At 62.4% G+C, this 19408-nt stretch overlaps 1 protein-coding gene across 1 annotated transcript; it reads left to right on the top strand.

The window, feature by feature from the left end:
• The first annotated feature begins 2269 nt into the window (after window positions 1-2269).
• On the top strand, window positions 2270-16640 carry MXD4 (MAX dimerization protein 4). The gene is made up of 6 exons (XM_082609578.1): window positions 2270-2454; window positions 2563-2662; window positions 6241-6270; window positions 11738-11852; window positions 12873-13035; window positions 13347-16640. Exons 1-6 carry the CDS (start codon window positions 2391-2393, stop codon window positions 13499-13501), a joined length of 627 nt encoding a protein of 208 aa, XP_082465704.1. The 5' UTR covers window positions 2270-2390; the 3' UTR covers window positions 13502-16640.
• The last annotated feature ends 2768 nt before the right edge of the window (window positions 16641-19408 follow it).

Here is a 19408-nt window from a genome sequence, read left to right as displayed (position 1 = left end):
ACCAAGTGGTGAGCCAGGGGTCCTGCCGCCCACACCCCAGAGCCCAGAATGCACCCAGCCCTCCCCAGAGCTGGGCGCCCTCCGTTACCCGCACAGCCCTGAGCAGCCCTCCAGAGTAAGCTGGATGGGCACAGCACCCAGCCCTTCATAGGGCTCCGCCCTGGCCCTGGGGTGATTGTGGAGCAGGGGCAGAAAGGGCCAGGGTTAACGTCGAGGTTTTTGTTTTTGTTATTTTTATTTATTTTTAAAATTTATTTATTTCATTTATTTATTTTTGGCTGCGTTGGGTCTTCGTTGCTGTGCGAGGGCTTTCTCTAGTTGCGGCGAGTGGGGGCTACTCTTCGTTGCGGTGCGCGGGCTTCTCATTGTTGTGGCTTCTCTTGTTGCAGAGCACGGGCTCTAGGCACGCGGGCTTCAGTAGTTGTGGCCCGCAGGCTCTAGAGCGCAGGCTCAGTAGCTGTGGCGCACGGGCTTTGTTGCTACGCGACATGTGGGATCTTCCCGGACCAGGGCTGGAACCCATGTCCCCTGCATTGGCAGGCGGATTCTTAACCACTGCACCACCAGGGAAGCCCTGGTTTTGTTTTTGGTTTTTTTTTTTGGCTGCGCGCGGCATGCGGGATCTTCATTCCCCGACCAGGGATTGAACCAGGGCCCTCTGCAGTGAAAGCGCAGAGTCCTAACCCCTGGACCGCTAGGGAATTCCCTTGAGGTGTTGTTTTAATGTCCACGCAGAGCTGTCTAATGCAAGTTTCCAAGTTCCTCACTGGGTCCTGACACCCTAGGGGGGCACACATTCCTAACCCCATTTCTCAGATCAGGTTGTGCTGGTCCAGGAGGTGATTTGGTCTCCACGCTCCTGTGTCACCAGCCCTGGGTCACGTGTATGACAGCACTAATCTCCATTCCGCTGGGACTGCTGGGAGACCCTGGTGAGTCCCTAAACCTCAGGATTCCCAGCTTCTTGTCTGTAAATTGAGGGTGTGGAAACCCAAATAGAGCAGTCAATAGGTCCTAGGACTGAAAGTGTTTGATTTTTAGTTTTCGTTCTGTTTTGTTGGCAGCAGCAGTAGGGGTGGGGTGTGGTGGGTGGGTACAGTCACTTATACCCTGCACTCTCCAGCCTGAAGGTCCCCTCAACAGGAGCCCCCAGGCCATCAATCTCAACAACCTGTGAGAGGGAACATCAAGGGGGACTGAAGCCAATCCGGGGCTGCCCCCAGGCTGCCAGTCCTGCTCCTATGGGCCAGCTTAGGGTCAGGGGTCACCAGGGCCAATGGCCAGCCAGCCAGCCGGGAGCTTGATGAGGAGCTCTCTCCCCTCCCAGGAAGGGCAATTCTCTTCCCTAGAAAGCGCTTCCGTGGCCAGAGGGGACAAGTGCTAGCCTCTTGGAATGTCCCCACCCTTCGGGCCAGACGTGAGCACGAAGTCCTCCACTCACAGGAGCCCTTCTGGACTGTGGCGGCAGATCTCTGTCCCCTTCTCTTCTCAGACCCTTCCTTCCACTGGGCAGCTCTGAGGCATCCCTCCTGCTCTGGGCCTCAGTTTCCCCACTGAGATCCTCAAGGAGGCCTGGCTCTTAGGCTCAGACCGTCTACGCCCCTTCTCCAAGCCCCAGCCTTCCCTGGGGTCGCGCTGTGTCCGGCGGGGAGGGTTGTAGTTTTGCAGCCCCACGGGAGACCCTGAGCTTCCGCGAAGCCAGTGTGGCAGCAGGCCCGGGGCAACAGGTTCCTGCGTAGAGGGTGCAGACCCGGCGGACCGACGAGGGTGTCCGGGACTCTCCCAGCGCCCTAACGGGCCCTCGCACGGGGCCCGGCGGCGGGCTGTCCCACCGCGCTCCGCTTCCTCTCGGCAACGAGTCCGGCCGCGGAGCCCTCATTGGCCGCGCGCCCCGCAGCCGGCCATTGGTCCGCCGTACCTACTTTACATAGACCGCTCTGGGCCAATCGGCGCGCGTCGCCTACTTAACATGCACGCCGGCCGCCAGTCAGCGAGCGCGGGGGCCGGGCCACCACGTGCTGTTGCTAAGCTTGCGCTTCTAAATTGTTACTACCGCGGCGGGCCTATTGGAACCGAGCTTCGCATCTGTCAACATTCTCGGCCCGGCCCGAGACGTTCGGCCAGCTCCCATTGGCCCCGGCCCAGCCGAGCGCCCGCCCCCGAACGGCTTCCATTGGCTGCACCGGCCGTCGCTCGCCCTTATGTGTCAATTTGAGAGCCTGAGGCGGAGGGTGGCGGCCGAACGCACAGCGAGTCCGCGGGAGTCGGGGAAGTGGGGCCGCCGGGCGCGCAGGGCGGGCGGCGAGCGGAGCCGGCCGGAGCGGGCCGGGCAGCGGCCGCCGCCGTCCCGGAGCGCGCGCGTGCGCGCGGTCGGGCTGGTGGGCGGGAGGATGGAGCTGAACTCCCTGCTGATCCTGCTGGAGGCGGCCGAGTACCTGGAGCGCAGGGACCGAGGTAGCGCCCGCGCCCCTTTGTGCGCCGGGCCGCGGGCGGGCGGGCGGGCGGGCGGCGGCGGGGCCGGGGCCGGGGCGGGGGCCCGCTGATCGCGCCGTCTGTCCGCAGAGGCCGAGCACGGCTACGCCTCGGTGCTGCCCTTCGACGGCGACTTCGCCAGGAAGAAAACAAAGGCGGCCGGCCTGGTGCGCAAGGCCCCGAACAACAGGTACCGCCCCCCGCGCGGCTTCCCCCGCCCCGGCCCGACACCAGGGGCTTACGCCCCCGGAGCGCCCTCCCCAGCCCAGACCCCAGCCCGTAGCCCGGCTGCCGCCGCGCGCCCCGGCGGCCAGCCTGGAGGAGGAGGCGCGTCCGGGCCGCGGCAGCCCCGCCCGGCCGGCCCCGCCCGCGCCGTCGCCATCTTCCCGCGGGCCGCGCCTCCTCGGCCTCTCGCGTAAACAGTGCCACGCGTACAGCGCCCGCCGCCCGGGGTCTCCTCCCGCAGCAGCTCCCCGCCCCCAAGTTGTTCTGGACTTTTCCGGGCAGGAAAAGTGTTGTCAGGGGCGCTGGCCGGTGCCCCGTGGGTCTGGGTAAACTGAGGCTCGGCGCAGAGCAGCATGGAGCTGCCCGCCCTGACCTCTGCTCGCCGCGGGCGGGTGGGCTGCATCTCTCCGACTGTCTCCAAGGGCCGAGACCCGCTACTGGGCTGAGTCCACCCACCACCAGGAGTTTGCACGAAGAAGGCAAGAAGGAGCGTGGAGGCCCTGCCCTGGGCCCCCACCCCTCGCATGGTGCCCACCGCTCCCACCCAGCCTCCTGACACAGTGAAACTCCAGCGACCAGTGTAGGGGCACCCTTCTTTGGGTTAGAAGGCCTTTTCTAAGGGACCGGAAGAGGCTGCAGGCTGCTGTGCAGCAGCCTCTCCTGGTGCCAGTAACCCACCCCTTCCTCTGGCCTTGTACCCAAGCTGTGGAATCCCGAAAGCCGGCGTGCACATCCCTGGGTGGGAGAGAGGACCCTCAGCTAGGGCTCCCATGGGATTCCACTCTCCTGGCTGCCGTGGGGCCCACAGCACACCTGGCACTGCACAGGGGCCCACTTTGGCCCTGGACCATGTCACCAGGCTGGGAGCTGTACTTCCAGGGGCTTTGGGGCCCCTTGGCAGAGGGTGTGGCTCATTCCTGTGGCCTACTTGTTCTTGGGAAACAGAAAGGCTGGCACAAGAACCCATCTCCTGTGACGTCCTGGCGCCCTGGGCCTGGCAAGGAATTGGTTTAGTCTCCATCTGCTCTGGCTGGACATGCCTCTGAGTCCCAGCCCTTGGTGCCCTGCTGGGGACAGTTTGGGAAAGGACATGCATGGGTGGGGGGACACCACTGCCTCAGGCGTCCTTAGTGAGTGAGCTGGGCCCCTGCTGTTGGTTCGCACTTGTTGGTCCCAAGTGCCCTGCCACCCGTGGAAAACTTTGGGCTGTGACCTTTTACTTCCGTAGTACAGGGTACCCAAAGCTGATAACCAGAATCATAGCTAAGGTTTTCACACGTGTGCTAGTTAATAGTCACCCCACCGCCTAAAGGAGATGTTATTTTTATCTCTACTTTAGGGCTGAGGCACAGGGAGATTGAACTACTTGCTAGGGCCACCCTCCCATCTCTAGGGCTCCTGTTCTGAGGTGGGATCCAGGCCTCCTACATTCTGCTGGGATGGAGACCTTGAGGGCACCGTGGAGGGACCGAGAGGGTCTCCCAAGCCAGGGTGCACCTCCCTGCTGCTCCTCTGGGTGGAGCCCGGCTCCCCCAGTGCTTCAGGAACCCCACGGCTCACAGGCGGCCCTGCGCGGCTGTCCTGGCCCAGCGGGGCCTCAGCCAGCCCAGCCCAGGGTCCAGGGCGGTGCAGGGTCCAGAGGATGCAGAGCCCTGAGTTGGCAGGGCAGCTCCACACCTCTAAGGCTCTGTGTCCCCCTGAGGTGAGGGGAAGGAATGGGCACAGCAAGGACCAGGATGAGGCGTGAGTCACGGGGCAGAAGGGCAACCTGTGTTGGAGGAGACGGCGGCCTCCACGGTTGCCAGGGCTTCAGCAAGGGCTTTTGGGGGGCAGTGGTTCAGCAGGAGGGGGCTGGAGCCAGTCTGCCAGGTATCAGGTCCTGCAGGGAAGTGGGCAGAAGGGTGCCTACTTCGAGGGGTTGAAGGCATGAGTGAATGGTGAAGCTGGGAACCCACTTAGCACGACCCTGGCCAGGGAGTCCCTCCCCTCCCCAGGCCACTGTGCTCCTGGGACCTGAGTGACCATCTCCCCACAAGGCTCTACGAGTGTCTGGACCAGGGGAGGGCTTCAGGAGGGCTCTGGCCCCTCTGCGTCCCCCGGCTGCCTGAGCAGCGCCCCGTCCATCCAGGATGGGGTCCAGCCCAGCCGTGAAGGGCAGGCTGGCAGGCTTCTCTGCACTGAGGGACGCTCGCTGCCCCTCATATGCCAGCGCCGGGCTGCGGTTCAGGCCAGTGAGGAGCCTGATGGCTGTGCCCCCTCCTGGCCCCAGCCAGCCCTGGCAGAGGTTCGGAGGCTCCTTGCCCAGCCCATGTGACCAGCAAGGCCCTCGAGGCCCTGGAACCTGGGTCTGGAGGTTCTGAGGCTGCACAGGGCAACCCGGGAGCCGGCCGCCCTGCTGGGAGGAGGGGAGACCTCGGGCCCCCCTTGGCTGTAGTGGGACCGGGAACCGTGGCAGGTGCACAGGCAGGCAGGATGGGCAAGCCCGAGGTAGGGATGGGAGACACCTACTCCTAAACTCCTGGAGCAGGAGAGAGTGAGGGCAGGTAGGCAGAGGCGGCAGAGTCTCTGGGAAGGAGTGGGGGGTAGGGGTCGCAGGGCCTGCTCTGGTGTGCTTGAAGGGGGCTTGGGTCCTCTGCTCCCGTGTGAGGCAGCCTGGGAAGCCTCAGAGCCCTGGCAGGCCCACAGGATTCCTGCCTGGACGAGGAGGGTGACCTGGAAGTGGGAACTGGGCTGCACTGCCTCCCTGTCACCGTGCTCCTGCTCTCTGTGGCACTCAGACTCTGTGCTCCTGTCTGCAGGTGGGCAGGGCTTGGGCAGCAGGTGGGGCCGCCGCCCCCAGAGAGGCCAGTCCTGCCAGGCCCTGGCCCCTTAGGGAAGCAGAGGGGCCAGCCTCGGTCTCCCCACTGGCCCAGAAGCATCCCTGTCTCAGAGGCCCCCTTTGGGGCTGATCCCTCATGGGCCGGGACCACTCTGTTGCCAGGTGTCCCCGTTGGCATGGTGGGCTATGATCATGCAGGTGTATGAGCCGGATGGGGTGGGAATGGTGCTCTGGCTGGTGATACTGGGCCAGGACGCTCGTGTTCTGAAGTCCTGGCCTCTGTGGTCACCTACCTTTGGCCTTCTGTGCCAGCCCAGGTGGCTCCCAGGACACCACTAGCCTCGGGGACTGGGGAGCTGAGAAGGCAGGTGGCTCAGTGCCCAGGCAGCCTTGGAAGCACTGGGTGGCTCAGCCCCAGGACCGGCTACTGCGGCTCCTCGGGCCTGGCCCACCCCTTCTGAAAGGGAACTGGACCCTCCTGCCAGCCGGGCACCCCTGGACACGGCTGCACCTCTGTCTCTCTCATGTTTGTCATTGGGTGTGAGGTCCTCCAGCTTTTGGTCAGTAACTACTCACCTGCCCCAGCCCTGCCTTTCTTGGGCCATCCTGGGGCCCAGACCCTCCCCACACTGTCTGCAGGTCCCCGGGCCCCTGAGTAGGGCCCTCATCCTGTGCTCTGGTGGTGGGCAGCGAAGTGAGCTCTGTCTTTGTGTCTCTCTAAACAGGTCTTCACACAATGAACTAGAAAAGCACAGGTAAGTGATCTCCTGTTCCCCACGCTCCGCCACGTGAGCCGCCTGATATATCCCACCCACCCTTCTGCTGCGGGGATGCTGTGGCCAGCCCCCACCCCCTCTCCCTGCCTCTGTGTCCTGGCTATGGCTCAGCATGCTGCCGGGCTGTGCCCTCATCTTGGGAAGGGGCCTTCTTGACAGAAGAGGCCAGGCTCTGCTCTCAGGCACTCCCATGCTAGCAGGCAGGGGTGGGGGGGCCAGGCCCTGCTCTTGGGAGCTCAACCTGGGGTCTGGAGCCAGGTGGGGGTCAGCGACTTGGGGCAGGGCCCCTTGTGCTGTGTGTCATTCAGGGCCAGCTCCCTGGAAGAGGAGCTCCATCTGTTTTGGGGTATCTGAGCCCTTTTGGGAGCAGGTCCTTAGCCCTTAGAATGCTGGCCTGCCACCGAGAAGGTTCAGCCCTCTTGGTCTGGGACCCCTTGTGCCCTGGGACCTGCCTTCCAAGGAATTCCCAGTAGAGTCTTGTCCACAGGCAGTGGGATGGGCAGCCAGTGCCTGGCCACGTGGGCCTGGTGGGAAGCTCTGGCCCAGGGCAGGATCCAGGGGAGTCCACTTCATGCCCACCCATCGACCACAGGGATGTGTCCATTCTGGTCCTCCTCTGAGGAGTTGGGGGGCTTGCAGTGAGAAGGAGGAGGGGCAGCATGGCTGCCCGAAGAGCCTCTGCCCTCCAGCCCTAGTCCGCCCCAGGGCCCTGTGCTCTTGACTGCCGTTCTCTCTCCCTGGCTGGCTCAGCCTGCTGCTCTAGCTCCAGGCCTCCCTCTGCAGTGGGGACAAGGTACGGTGGACAGGTGTCCTCATGGCCGATTGCAGCCAGGCTGGTGGGAGCTGTGTGTGCGTGCAGGAGCCCTGAAGCCAGGCCCAGGGGTGACTCCCAGAGGGATGCTCTCGGTAGCTTTCTCCTGACCTTTGCTCCCATCTCCAGAATGGGCCAGTTCTTTCCTCCTTTCTTGGCTTGGGATGGGGTGGGGAATGGTGGTCTGCACACAAGGTGAACTCTCCCAGGCTGCCCTGGAGCTTGGCCAGCCCTGTGTCCCCACCCTCCATGTCTGCACCCACGGCAGCGCCAACTGCTTCTCCCTTGGGATCAGGGCCTCTGCTGGGCGGGCGCTGAGCAGGGACAGAACGCTCTGTTCTCTGGAGGAGCCGCACTTCCTGGACTGTTCCTGTGCGTTTGGGGGGTTCCTGAGAGAGTGTGGAGGTGGGGCAGGTGCAGGGGCCTCTGTTCCTGGCTGGCCCATAAGCAGGTGTGGTCCGCCCTGAGGAGCCCACAGACCTGGGGCTTGGACCCCATTGGGGCCCTCGGTCACTGCTGTACCTGTGGCTGCCTGATGCTGATGCCGGACGCTCCTGGTTGTTGGCCACAGGAAGGGCCGTGTGCCGTCCCAAGGAAGGAAGGAAGCACCTGGCTGGGTCACCCAGCCGGCCCCAGGGAGGTTGGCCCTGGATGTCGCCTTCCCCGGGAGGCATGCCATGTTGGGCCTGCGGGACTTCCCCTTGCCGGTGCTCGGAGCTCGGAGCCAGTGGCCCACCCTAGGCCCACCCTAGCCTCCCCTGTTCCTCCTCCCCTCCCTCCCCTTCCCCTCAGAGACAGCAGCTCCAGCTGGTCTGCTCAGGCCAGTGCTTGGCTCCTGACCCCTGGGGTCTGTGATAGCCATGTGTTCCTTGGCAGGATGCTCCTGCCCAGGCTCAGCTCCAGGCTTTAGCTTTTGTAGGGGGGAGGGGGCCCTCAGCATCCCCCTGGCGGGGCAGGACCTATCACAAAGGCCAGCCCAGGGCCCTCAGTGGAGCTGCCCACCTCTCCCCAGCATGGAGATGGTTATTCGGGTCCTGGGTGGATCCTTCGGAGGGAGGCCTGCGGTGCAGCTGCCCCGTCTGCCTGATGCAGCCACACGAGACCTCACAACAGCCAGGAAATACAGGGGGACAGGGAGGACCGGGCTACCTCGCTCCCCATCCCACCCCCTGAGGAACCACGGGTGGGTGTCCTTGTCGCCTCTTCCCCGAGGCCAGGCTTGGGGAGTTTCAGAGCGTGGTTTTGCCTGGCGGCTGGGGGACCTGATGTGGGAGCTCTGGGTCCTCTTCTGAGGAGCAGGGGGCTCTTGGTGAGAAGCTGGGTAGGCCTGCGTCAGGGCTGGGCTGTGGCCAGACGCACGGGCAGGAGCTGCCATTCACAGCGATGCAGGTCTGCACAGGGTGCCTTCAGGAAGTGGCGGGTTTTCAAAGCTCCCAGGAATGCTGGGTGCAGCCGAGGGGCACTGGCGCAGGGCTTGGGCACTGTAGCTGCTTCGGAGGAGGGCTGAGTGAAAGCCTAGTGTAGCCTGGGTCCTTGGCACCCCCTCCAGCTCCAGGGAGGTGGTGGCGATGCCCACTCCCCACAGGGGTGGGACCCTGGGGCTCAGATGGGTGGGGGCCTGCCCGGGGCCCCACCGGAGCTGGTTCCCAGCCCTGCAGCCCTGCTGGATGCTCTCCGGGAGTTGGCTTGGCGTGTGGTCCGGTTTTGAACATGGCAAGGCTGCAGCCGGCGGCCTCTCTTTGTCTCTTGAGAAGCCTCTGCTTTATGATTTCTAACGCGGTCTGTTCATGGACGTGCAAGGACCCCCCTGTGCCCCACCCCAGCGACAGCGTCCTAGGCATCTGGGGGGCCAATCCTGCATCCTCCTCCTCCTCCTCCACGCGGGTACTGAGGGACAAGAACAGAACTTCGTTACCTGCTATTTACTAACTGGACCTTTCCCCGGACACCCCACGGGCCCCGTCCGCCTGTGTCCGCGCATTCTCCTCGTCCCCTAGGCCGGGTGCCTGCACAGGACATGCAGCTGTACCGCAGGGTTCTGAGTGATGGCTCTCCAGTAAACACAGACGGTGCTGCAGTCCGCTGGGTCTGGTGCTGGCGGGTAGATTTGTGGGGCCAAAATCCTGGACCTAGAAATGCCGGTTGAGGGCTTGAGTAGCCTTGGTGGCACTTCAGAACTTCCATCCCACCGGGGAAGCCGGAACTGCCTGCTGGCCAGCTCGACAGCTAGTCGCACCTTTTCATTTCAGCCCAAATTACCATCTCCTCAGTAAGCTTTCCTTTTCTAGATCGCTGCCAGATGGAGTTGGTTTTGTGTTAGGTTAGCTGTTTGTGTTCTGCAACTTGCCTGTCTGTGTCCTTTGCCTGTTTTCACGTTAAGACACTCCTCTCTTTAATTTTGGTGTGTATGAACTCAAAATGGCATGAATACTAACCATTTGTCTTTCATGTGTATTGCAGATTTTTTTTTGCTGTTATCTGTCTTTTACCTGTGTTTTTTCTTTCATGTACAAATACGTCTTTTTCTGATTGTAAAAGTAATATGTGGCTTTTTTAGCATAGAAAATCTGGAAAATAGAAAAAACGCACAAAGCTAAAGAAATAAACATTGCCAACCACGTCCCGTGGAGACGCGTGCTTCCTGCCCTTCATTGTGTCCTGTGGAGTCTCTTGTGTGCGTTTGTTGCTTTATTTTTGACCCTATCTTGGGTCAGCTGTCACACAGGTGTTTTGTATCCTGATATTTTCACTTCTGTTCGTGATGTGAAAATGTGGAATATACTGAAACGATGATATGCTTGCCTCTGGGTGGTAGAATTTGGGGGGTACTTCTCATTTATTTTTTTCTTTTGATTTGCATCTTCCAATTTTCCACAAAGATCATGTACCGTGTATGTACTCAAATGGTAGATTGTAAGAATTGCCACTCGTAGATGAGTGGACAAGGGACCCCCACTTGTGAACTTGGTGCAGGTGGTGGGTCGGGGGTCTCTAATTGTGAGCTGTGCTTGAGCACATAGTGCCATTCGCTGGGGGGGCGCTTTGCGCCTCCTGCCCCACAGTCCCAGCACCTTGGAGGTGCGGGGGCTGAGGCTGCCGGACCCTGGGGGCCACGCGGCAGTGAGCCCCCTGGTGTGCCCCCTTCCGCAGCCCTGTGTGAGCGTGGGGCAGGGCTCCTCTCTGAAGATCCTCCAGCCTTGAGGTGGACCCTGGGGCCTGCTCGGAACGCAGATCCCTGGTGTTCAGGCTTCAGGCCCCTGCTCTGCCTGGCCTGGTGGCCGAGTGCAGCCTCAGTCTCGTGTTCTAGATGTTCTTTCTAAGGTCAAACTCAGGTTCACCAGGAAAACTCTAGGCCCCGGGTGCCAAGGGCTGGGGTGCCGGGTGGGGAGGAGCTTCGTCAGCAGGAGGGTGCCGTGTGGACGTGGGTGGCAGACGTAGGGCCCTCCTCCCGTCGGGTGGGGCTGTTATCGCTGCTCTGCACATGGGCTGCTGCCCGGCACTGAGCTGCCCACTCCCTCCCTGCGCTTCGGGGGGCCCCCTCTGTCCTAGGGACATGGCCATTGCTGCCCGATTTCCTTCCAGTCTAAGGGAGACTGGATTTGCCAGGGCTTTGGAACATGGGGGATGACGGGGGCCACCAGGGTTGGCGCCCTTGCAGGAAGGAGCGCGCCGACACTGGTGATGGGGTGCAGCGGTTCATCAGAGCCTCGTGGGGAAGCCTGCCGTGTGCCCTTGGGGTCCTCTTCTAAGAGCTTCGCCTAAGCAGGGCATCTTTGTTTGGAAACCACCTGGGCAGCCTGCAGGGGCTCCGGTGGGTCATATGCCATCAGCATGCTTTGAGGGTGAACCTTAGCCTCCCTGTGCCCCCGGCCCCCGTGGCCTCTGCCACCCACTCTCCCCAGACCAGATGAGCCAGGGAAGAAGGGCACATCCAGGTCACAGCTCCTCGCCCTGTATGTGAGCAAATGCTGTTGAGTCTTACGGTTCCAGTTCCGTGGGAAAACTGCATTAATCTGCGTGGACACGGGGACTAAACCTAGAACGAAGCAGTTTCCAAAGGGGTCCCAGACTCGGGTAGGAGGGGTCTGTCCTTGGCCTTCTCTGACTTGGATGGGCTCATGTTTCTGTGGTGACGACAGTGAGTGACCAGAGAGCACCCTGCACTTGGTGAGGTGGGGGACGGAAGGCTTGTCTGGAGCGTCCCTGATCTCTGCCTGGGACAGCATGACAGAGCCCTGTGCCTCTCCCCCTCCAAGTTTCCCCCCACCGCCTTCTGGACCCCACTGGAGAGGGTGGGAACAACAGGGTGAGCTGGGGCTCTGGGAGCCTGGCTGTAGCACTCGGAGGCTCTGGGGGCCATGATGGGCTGGCTGGCCACACAGGCCCAGCCACAGGCCCCGCCCTTTTACTGGGGCTTCTGGAGGGCCGTGGGTACTAGGCTGCTCCAGGGGGCTGGGGGCGCTGCCTGCCGGGCTGGGAGGGGAGCCCGGGGAGGGACCCTCAGCAGGTCCGTGCGGGCTTCCGGCTGGCCGCCCCCTGCCCCCGCCCCCCGCAGCTCTTGGGCTGCTCTGCCGCACTGCCACCGTGCCGGGCTGTGCCGCCCCCGCCTGACCGTTATGTCTCTGGTTCTTTCAGACGAGCCAAACTCCGGCTCTACCTGGAGCAGCTCAAGCAGCTGGTGCCCCTGGGCCCTGACAGCACCCGCCACACCACGCTGAGCCTCCTGAAGCGTGCCAAGATGCACATCAAGGTGAGCAGGGCTGCGCCCCCATCCCGGCCGGTCCCCGTGCACCCTGAGGAGTGGCCAGAGGGCCTGAGGGTGGGGTGGGGAGCCCGCCCTGCAGGTGCACAGTGGGGCCAGGGTGGGAGGCACTCTGGTGGGTGAGAGGCACGGCAGTGGGAGCAGCTGAGGGTCGAGGTAGCGGCAGGCGCAGGCTGGGTTTTGTGGGGTGGGGGTGGGAGGTGGGGGTGGGCTGCACGTCGCCCCCCGGGCCCTGGGGTGTGAAGTGGCAGCAACTGGAAGGAAGGCTGAGGGGTGGGTGGGATGGGGCTCCCTCCATGCCGATGCCATTGTTGGAGGCTGGTGGGAAGCAGACGGCCCCGGCGTGTGGGGAGTTTCTGGGGCGGGGGGGTAGGGGTTGCTCTCCAGGGGCTGGCGGTGGGGTGTAGACTGAGTGAGACGCTGCCTGGGGCTGGCCCCCTAAGTCTTAAGACTGAGACCTACTGGCTTGGGGGTCTAGGGACACTTGGGCCAACCAGGGAAGGTCTCAGTCCTCCCGCCAGGCCCCCCTGAGCCTGCACAGGTGTGGGCTCCCCAGGGCAGGGCGGCAGGAGCACTGAGGCGACACAGCCGGTGCCCTGGGCCCCTCACGGAGAGGCCGCGGCTCAGTCCCTGGGAAGGTGTGGAGCAGCTGGGCAGGCAGGGCGGCCGGATTGTGCAGGGAAGAACCCCTGTGGGCAGGGCTGTTGTCTGGGACGGGTGCCAGGCCACGGCTGGGCAGCGCTGTCCCAGGGCTTCAGGCCCACACGTGACTCCGTTTGGCCAAGCTGGCTGGTGGCTGTAGGCCTTCTGGAGCTGGTCAGCAGACGCAGAGCACGAGGCTGGGAGGTGGCACCTACATAAACTACCGGTGGGCGCGAGGAGGGGGTGCATCAGGCCTTTGGGGCCCAGGCCAAGTGGGGGATGGGAACCTGCCCTGGCCCTTGTGCCCTGGCGCGTCCCGGTGGCCGGGGGTGCCCCGCCCCGGGCTCACAGCTCCCGTGCCCCCAGAAACTGGAGGAGCAGGACCGCCGGGCACTGAGCATCAAGGAGCAGCTGCAGCGGGAGCACCGCTTCCTGAAGCGGCGCCTGGAGCAGCTGTCGGTGCAGAGCCTGGAGCGCGTGCGCACGGACAGCACAGGCTCCGCCGTCTCCACCGATGACTCGGAGCAAGGTGGGGACGTGGGGGCCGCCTGCAGGGGCTTTGGGCATGGGTGTCGTGCAGCCCTGGGTGGGAAGCTGGGAGGGTGGGGCCGGCCTGGTGGAGGCCCGGGGGAGGATGGGTCGAAAGTCCCCGGCATGTCAGAGGCACATCAGGGCCCCTGTGTGAGGTGGCAGAGGGGATGGGATGAGGAGGGTGAGGCGTGGAGGCCAGGTGACCTGCCCACATGAGGGCCAGAGCTAGGCTCGGGCCCGGCAGTGTGCCTCGGGAGGCCTGGCTGGCACTGGCACGGCGTCTGACCCCACCCCGTCTGTTCTCTGCAGAAGTGGATGTAGAGGGCATGGAGTTTGGCACCGGCGAGCTGGACAGTGTTGGCAGCTGCAGTGACGTGGACGACCACTACAGCCTGCGTGGCAGCTGCAGCCACGGCAGCTACGGGCCCCCCTGCAGGCGGCCTGGCCGCCCCGGCCTCTCTTAGGCCCTGCCCTCTGCTCCTCGGCCCGCCTGCCCGCCCAGCCGAGCGTGTCAATCCTCCGGTCCTTGAAGTCTCTCCACGGGCCCACTGCAGTGCCATTCTGGAAGCTCCGGCTGCCGCCTGGGCTGCCCGCCTCCGCCTGCCTGCCGGTCAGGGCCTGCCGCGCCGCCCGCTCCTCCCACCTAGGCAGGGACCCCTACGGGGAGGCGGGGCCCAGCTCCCACGTCCTGGAGCCCAGCATAGCCGCCCACGGTCTGTTCTCAGATTCCTAATCATTCCAGAAGTATTAAATGTCATTGCTGCAAATCTCGGCGGGCAGCGTGTGAGGGGCTTAATGACCACCACGGGGAGCTCAGACCCCAACCCCGGATCCCAGGAGAGAGGAGTGGACCGAGGAAGGAAGGAAGGCGTGGCTCTCCGTCCATCCATCCATCTATCTGTCGGTCCACGTAGGCTCCTGAGGCGTGGACAGAGGGATCCATGAAGGGCGGGACTCGGGTGAGCACCCTGGGGCAGGTGGGCGGACGGGGGCCTTGGCACCCCCAGGTGTCAGGAGCCAGGGCTGGGCTTCTGGGGGCTGCCAGGCTACCCCACTCTGATCTGGGCGGCTTCTGCTCTGTTGTTAGATCCCTCAGATGTACACACGCATGCACCTAGGCACACACGCCTGCCTGCACACACGTGCACACATGCAGATACATGTGGTCACTGGACCCAGAGGTCCTTGGGAGCCAGAGGGCACATGTCCTGGGGCCTTCAAGGGTCAGTTGGGCAAATGCTGGCCCGCGGCCTGTGCCTGGCTCCTCCTTCCACACCCCGGTTCCCCTGCCCAGTCTGGCCAGGGAAGGGACCTCTCCTCCCAGCAGGGGCTGAGGAGTGCTGGGGGCTACGAGTTGAAACCATTGGGTCCTCAGAGGGCTTGCTTGTCTCCCTTTAAAAGACAAAAACGAAACAAAAAGTTGCTGCACTGCCCAGCAGCCCAGAACGAGGCTCCCGGGAGAGAAGCTTTATCCAAAAAAACAAGGAGAAACATTTTTAAAAAGAGAAAGAGGCCGTGATGCCGGTGTGTGCCGCCTATTTCCTGTATGAGATTTTTCTACTCTATTTTCCTAGCCGTTATCGCGTCCTTGTTTGCTGAGGGGTGGGAGCAACCCAGCGTCTCAGGGACTCGTCTGTCTGTCACCGTTGTCCAAGCGTGCCTTGTGTCCCGTGTCTGGCTCCACCCGACCGCCACCACCAGCATCTCCCACATGGCTCACGGGATGCCCCCAGGTGCCCTCCTGGCCTCCTCCCCATGGGGCACCCCTCCTGGCAGCCAGGCCAGGTCAGGTCGGCGGCTGTGCAGCAGCAGGGCGGCGCTCTGTCACCTGGAGGGAGGGGCAGTGACCCGTGCAGCCTGGCCTCCTTGGGGCCGGGGGTGGGGTGGGGGTGTGGGTGCGTCTGCTACCAGAGAAATAGGTTCCTCCCTGCACCTAGCTTGAAGCCTGCCTCCTCCCGACCTGAGCAAGGGCTCCGGGTGTCAGGCGTCAGCAGCTGCTGAGGACAGCCATTCACCCTGGGCGGTCCAGCCTGGGCATTAGGAGGCTTCTCCTGGCCTTTTGTCCCTGAGTCTTTGTCCCCGAGGACCACACAGCAGCGTTCAGGTGGAGGGCTGTTGGGCTGACTCACAGCAGCATCAGCCTCCCTGTCTGGTGCATTGCAGACGATTTCCAGATCGCAGGGGGAAGATTCGTGTTTATCTTTGTCACGCTGACGGACACCCCAGGTGGGTGGCCTGCTGAAGCAGAAAGGGATCCCTGGAAACAACTCTGGCACAGAACCTGCCCTCCACAGGCCGGGGATGGCGGTGGAGAGCAGGCTTGTCGGGGGGGCGGTGCACGCGGCCGGGGAGACCATCCGAACGTTTTGCTGGTGGTTGCAAGGCAAAGCGTTGTGTTGGCACCTCCTTCCAGTGCCCTCGGGGTCCCCTGGGGTCCAGCGTGCCCAGAAGGGGCTTCCGCCGTCTGCCAGAGCACGCCCACTGAGCGCTCCTTGCGAGGACCCCGCACCACCTGAGCAGGGCAGGAACACCCACGTTTAAGAGCCTTCTTCAGGAGATACAACTCCAGGTCCCCGGGATGGTCCGTGTTCTGAATTCTTAAAGCATCCGTTCTCCAGCCAGCCCCGACACATTGGGGAGGTCCTGCTCCCCTCTCTGGCCGGCAGGATCCAGCCAGGTGACTAGCTGTGGTCCTCAGCCGACCTTCCGGGCAGCTCAGCCCATGGCTTTTCAGGCCTCGGTTCCCATGTGGACCGGGGAGTTCGCCTCACTGGCCATCCAGAGGTGCTAGGGTCCCAGATGCCACTCCTCGCCACCAGCAGACACCAGTGAGGGTCTGGTGCTAGAGCTACTCGCATACCCACACCCCCCTCCCCCGGCCGTTGGCACAGCCCCTGCTGCTGGCCAGGGGGACCCAGAGGGTTGTTAAGAGCAAACCTGAGTGTTGTGGGGTCCGTAGAGAGCCAGCGGGACCAGAACAGGGCCCCGGGCATCCTGTGCCCTCTCTGCATGTGCCCTCCCATGCCCACCTGGGCCTCGGTGGCCGAGAGCTTGGAAGCCCAGGCTCAGGTTTGGGTCCGCGCCCTCACTGTGAGGCGGCCCTCAAGCCTCAGTGCAGGCCCAGCCGGCTGGGGCGGCTGCAGGAAGGCTCCTCCCCACCCCCACCCCACCGTGGGCCCTGACTCTGCCCGGGCAGAGCGGGTCTCAGAAACACGGCGCCCAAGCTCACGTCCTCGGGCGGATGGAGCCATGAGCCCAAATATGGCCCCGAGGGCCCTCGCCCTTGTGTCTGCCCCAGACAGTCCCCACCTGCTGGGTGGGAAGGCTCCTGCACTCTCCCACTCTGTCTCTCTGGGCCAGCCCACCGGGGTCCCGCCACTGCCCTGCACAAATGACTCTGACCACACGCAGCCACGTCTTGGGCGGTAGGGCAGGTTCTGCGCCAGAGTCTGGGGCCGCCCAGGGGGCCTGGTGCTGGCCAGGTGGGCATGTTACAAGAGCCACGCTGGACAGAGGTGGGCCACCCACCCGCCTGTTCACTGGGAGGGACTGTGCTGTACCATTCTGTCTTTGTAACATAAATACAGATTTTTATACCTCACCTCTCTGGCTTCTGGTTCTTTCCATTACCGTGTTGGGCTCCCGTCCCCTCGGCCTCCATAGGGAGCCTGAGCCCACTGGCGGCCTTGGTGGTCCTCAGCACCCTGCCCATAGCCTCGGCTTTCTGGGAGTCCCAGGAGAACATGGGCTTCCCAGAGGGCTAGGTCGGGTCCCAGGAGATCTCCTACTAGTCGGCCACCAAGACCCCACCATCACAGCTGCCTCTCTGGACAGTCACCTGGAGATGAAGGTGGGGGTCAAGGTGGAAGCCCTGCCCCTCCAGCCTTGGCCTGTTTGCCAAGTAGGAGCTCTTGCCGGCCTCAGACTTTGCCTCTGGGGCTGGGGCACTGCCCCATGAGGACAGCTAGGCCCTCAGTGAGCTCCGTGCCAGCCAGGTGTCCTCTGCTGGTGCCCGCAGCCCACCCGCGTGTGCCTGTTCCCTTTCTGCACAGCATCTGCTGGCTCTGAGGGCTGCAGTGCGAGAAACCCTCCTTGTCCCCACAACGTCCTGTTGTGCAGGGTAGGGGTGTGAAGCGGTGTGGCCCCAAGGGAGCGCAGCCTGGGGAGGAAGTGCCCACCCAGAGAGTCGGGCAGCCAGGACGGGGCTTTCCTGGGAACCGGGACTGCCATGCTGGGCTCAGGCACAGCACACACAGGCGGCTCCACGAGACCTGCCAGCGGGTTTGGTGCGCATCTGTGGGAGAGGACCTAGAGGGACCCTGGGGCCTCTGACTTCGTCCTCCCTCCCCCAGCAGGAAGCAGTATTCTGGCCTCTTGAACCTTTGTGACTCCCCTGGGGGCACCTCTAGAAAAGAAGGGAATCCTACTTGGAATGGAGCTGGGGCCTTGAGCTGCCAGGACTTGGGCGTGAACGTAAGTGGGAGTATTTGAATCTAAATATTACTATGGCTTTAAATCACCATCACTTTTTATTGAGGGCATCAGGGCTAAACACTTGAGGTAGTTAGCACCTGAGGTCCTCACCCTAGGCCTGTCTCACAGGTAGCTGAGTCTCAGGGAAGGTGCCTGCCTTCCTCAGGTCGCTCACTGGAAGGTGGTGGCCCTGGGACCCGACCTAGCCCTCTGGGAAGCCCTTCCACAGCCCAGTGCCATCTCTGAGTGTCAAGCCTGGATTATAGCAAGCACCACTCACGCCCCAAGCGGGAGGACTCCTGCCTCAGTCTCACCCTTCCCGCCCACGCTCTCCTTGGCAGCCAGAATGGCTTCTGGTGGTCCTGTTGCCCCCATCGCCTCCAGGATCAAACCCAGGTGCCCTGCCCTCTCCCCACCCACTCCTGTGCCTTCATCTCAGCCCAAGCCCACGCCGGCTCCCTCCCCCGTCCCTCCACACTCACCAACCCCTCGGCTCCCAACTCCTCTGGGAAGTGGGTCTTCCTATCACACAGCCAGGCCCTTTTCAGGCTGTTTCCTTCCCTCCTTTCCCAGCTCCTCGCCAGGCCAAGCCTCAGGGCTCACTAGCCTCACAGGGATCTTTCCAGAATGTCAGTGGGATTATCTTCTTACCCGTCTAGTTTGTGGTAGCTCTCAACCCTTCTGTCCTCTTGCCTGCTGCCTCCTCAGCCTGTCCTGGTGCTCCTTAGGAGCCGCCAACCCCCTCCAGGTGCCTCGCTGCTCCCCTGCTGGGCCATCTCGGTCACCTCCTCACCCCCAGCCGCTCCGGAGTTTGAGGACTGAGTTTTCACCTTCGCACATGATTGTCAACGTGATGGAGGACAAACACGCTCTCCTCCCACCCTCCTCCAGCCCCACAGTGTAAGGTACACAAGTGGTGTTCTTCTGAAGGGGAAGGACCAGGAGGGAGAAAAGGAACAAGAGCCACTTCTTGCTCAGCTGCACACGGACAGTCATCCAGACTCTGGCTCTCCCTGGCCATCAGTCCCCAGGCATCTGCCCTCCAGGCTGCTCTCTGCCCTACCTGCCCCCACACCCCCCGCCAGTGCACAGGATGCTCCCAGCATCTGTCTCTTGCCACCGATGGTCACTTTTGTGACTGCAGAATCGAGCTTCTAGCACTGAGAGTGTCACTCCCCCACCTGAAGGATGGACTCCCACCGCCTTCACTGAAAGCTATCCACACATCTGGAAACAAAAGATCTTCAACATCAGACTGCAGTTTAACGTATCTGAAAAGAAATCGTCCAAAACCTAAAATTCTTTTTAATATCAATAGGGGAAAAAAGATTTCCACAGGAAGGAAGGAAATAACAAACACACTCACATTTTGGTCTGTTTAGTCCAGCTGAGTCTCACGGGCTTTCTCAGGGAAGAATCATTACCGGTTCCCTTTACCTTTTGACTCCCTAGGTTCCCCACTAAAACCCCAAATGATTTTGATTGGAGGAAAGAAGTAAGTAAGCTTACTTGTAAGCTTACAAGTAAGCTTGTCCTGGAAGTAAGTGTAACACCCTTGCTTTCTTAAATTCCGAGTGCAACCTCAAGTAAAGAAGTGCCCTAATAAGTCAACTTCCCAAGGAAAACTTTCTGAGTCTGGGTAGTTAACCCTCTAGTATTTGTCATTTGTACCCTGGAGGCTAACACCGTTGTGATTTTCACTTTATATTTTTAGGGCTTTTTATTTTTTATTTTTGATTTTGCTCCATGAACTTCTTCCAGGCAAATAACTGCGGTCAGCAATTCAAAGTCATATGTGGAATTTTGTGGGCCCAGGAAACGACGCAGGAGTCACTAGGAAAAGTGAGCTTAGAGTTCAGCCTCCGTGTGCTGGGGTCTCACCCTCCCACGTCCCAGGA

Source organism: Mesoplodon mirus, assembly GCF_964341445.2.
Source record: "Mesoplodon mirus genome assembly, chromosome: 2".
NCBI classification, from domain to species: domain Eukaryota; kingdom Metazoa; phylum Chordata; class Mammalia; order Artiodactyla; family Ziphiidae; genus Mesoplodon; species Mesoplodon mirus.
Note: the sequence above shows the minus strand (reverse complement) of the source record. Positions and strands in the feature narration are given on the sequence as shown.

Excerpts from the sequence above, each read along its gene's own strand:
- MXD4 (XM_082609578.1), top strand. The coding sequence starts at position 2,391 with ATGGAGCTGAACTCCCTGCTGATCCTGCTGGAGGCGGCCGAGTACCTG. Across the intron at positions 2,663-6,240 it reads CGCAAGGCCCCGAACAACAG|GTCTTCACACAATGAACTAG; the intron begins GTACCGCCCCCC and ends CTCTCTAAACAG. Across the intron at positions 6,271-11,737 it reads AATGAACTAGAAAAGCACAG|ACGAGCCAAACTCCGGCTCT; the intron begins GTAAGTGATCTC and ends TGGTTCTTTCAG.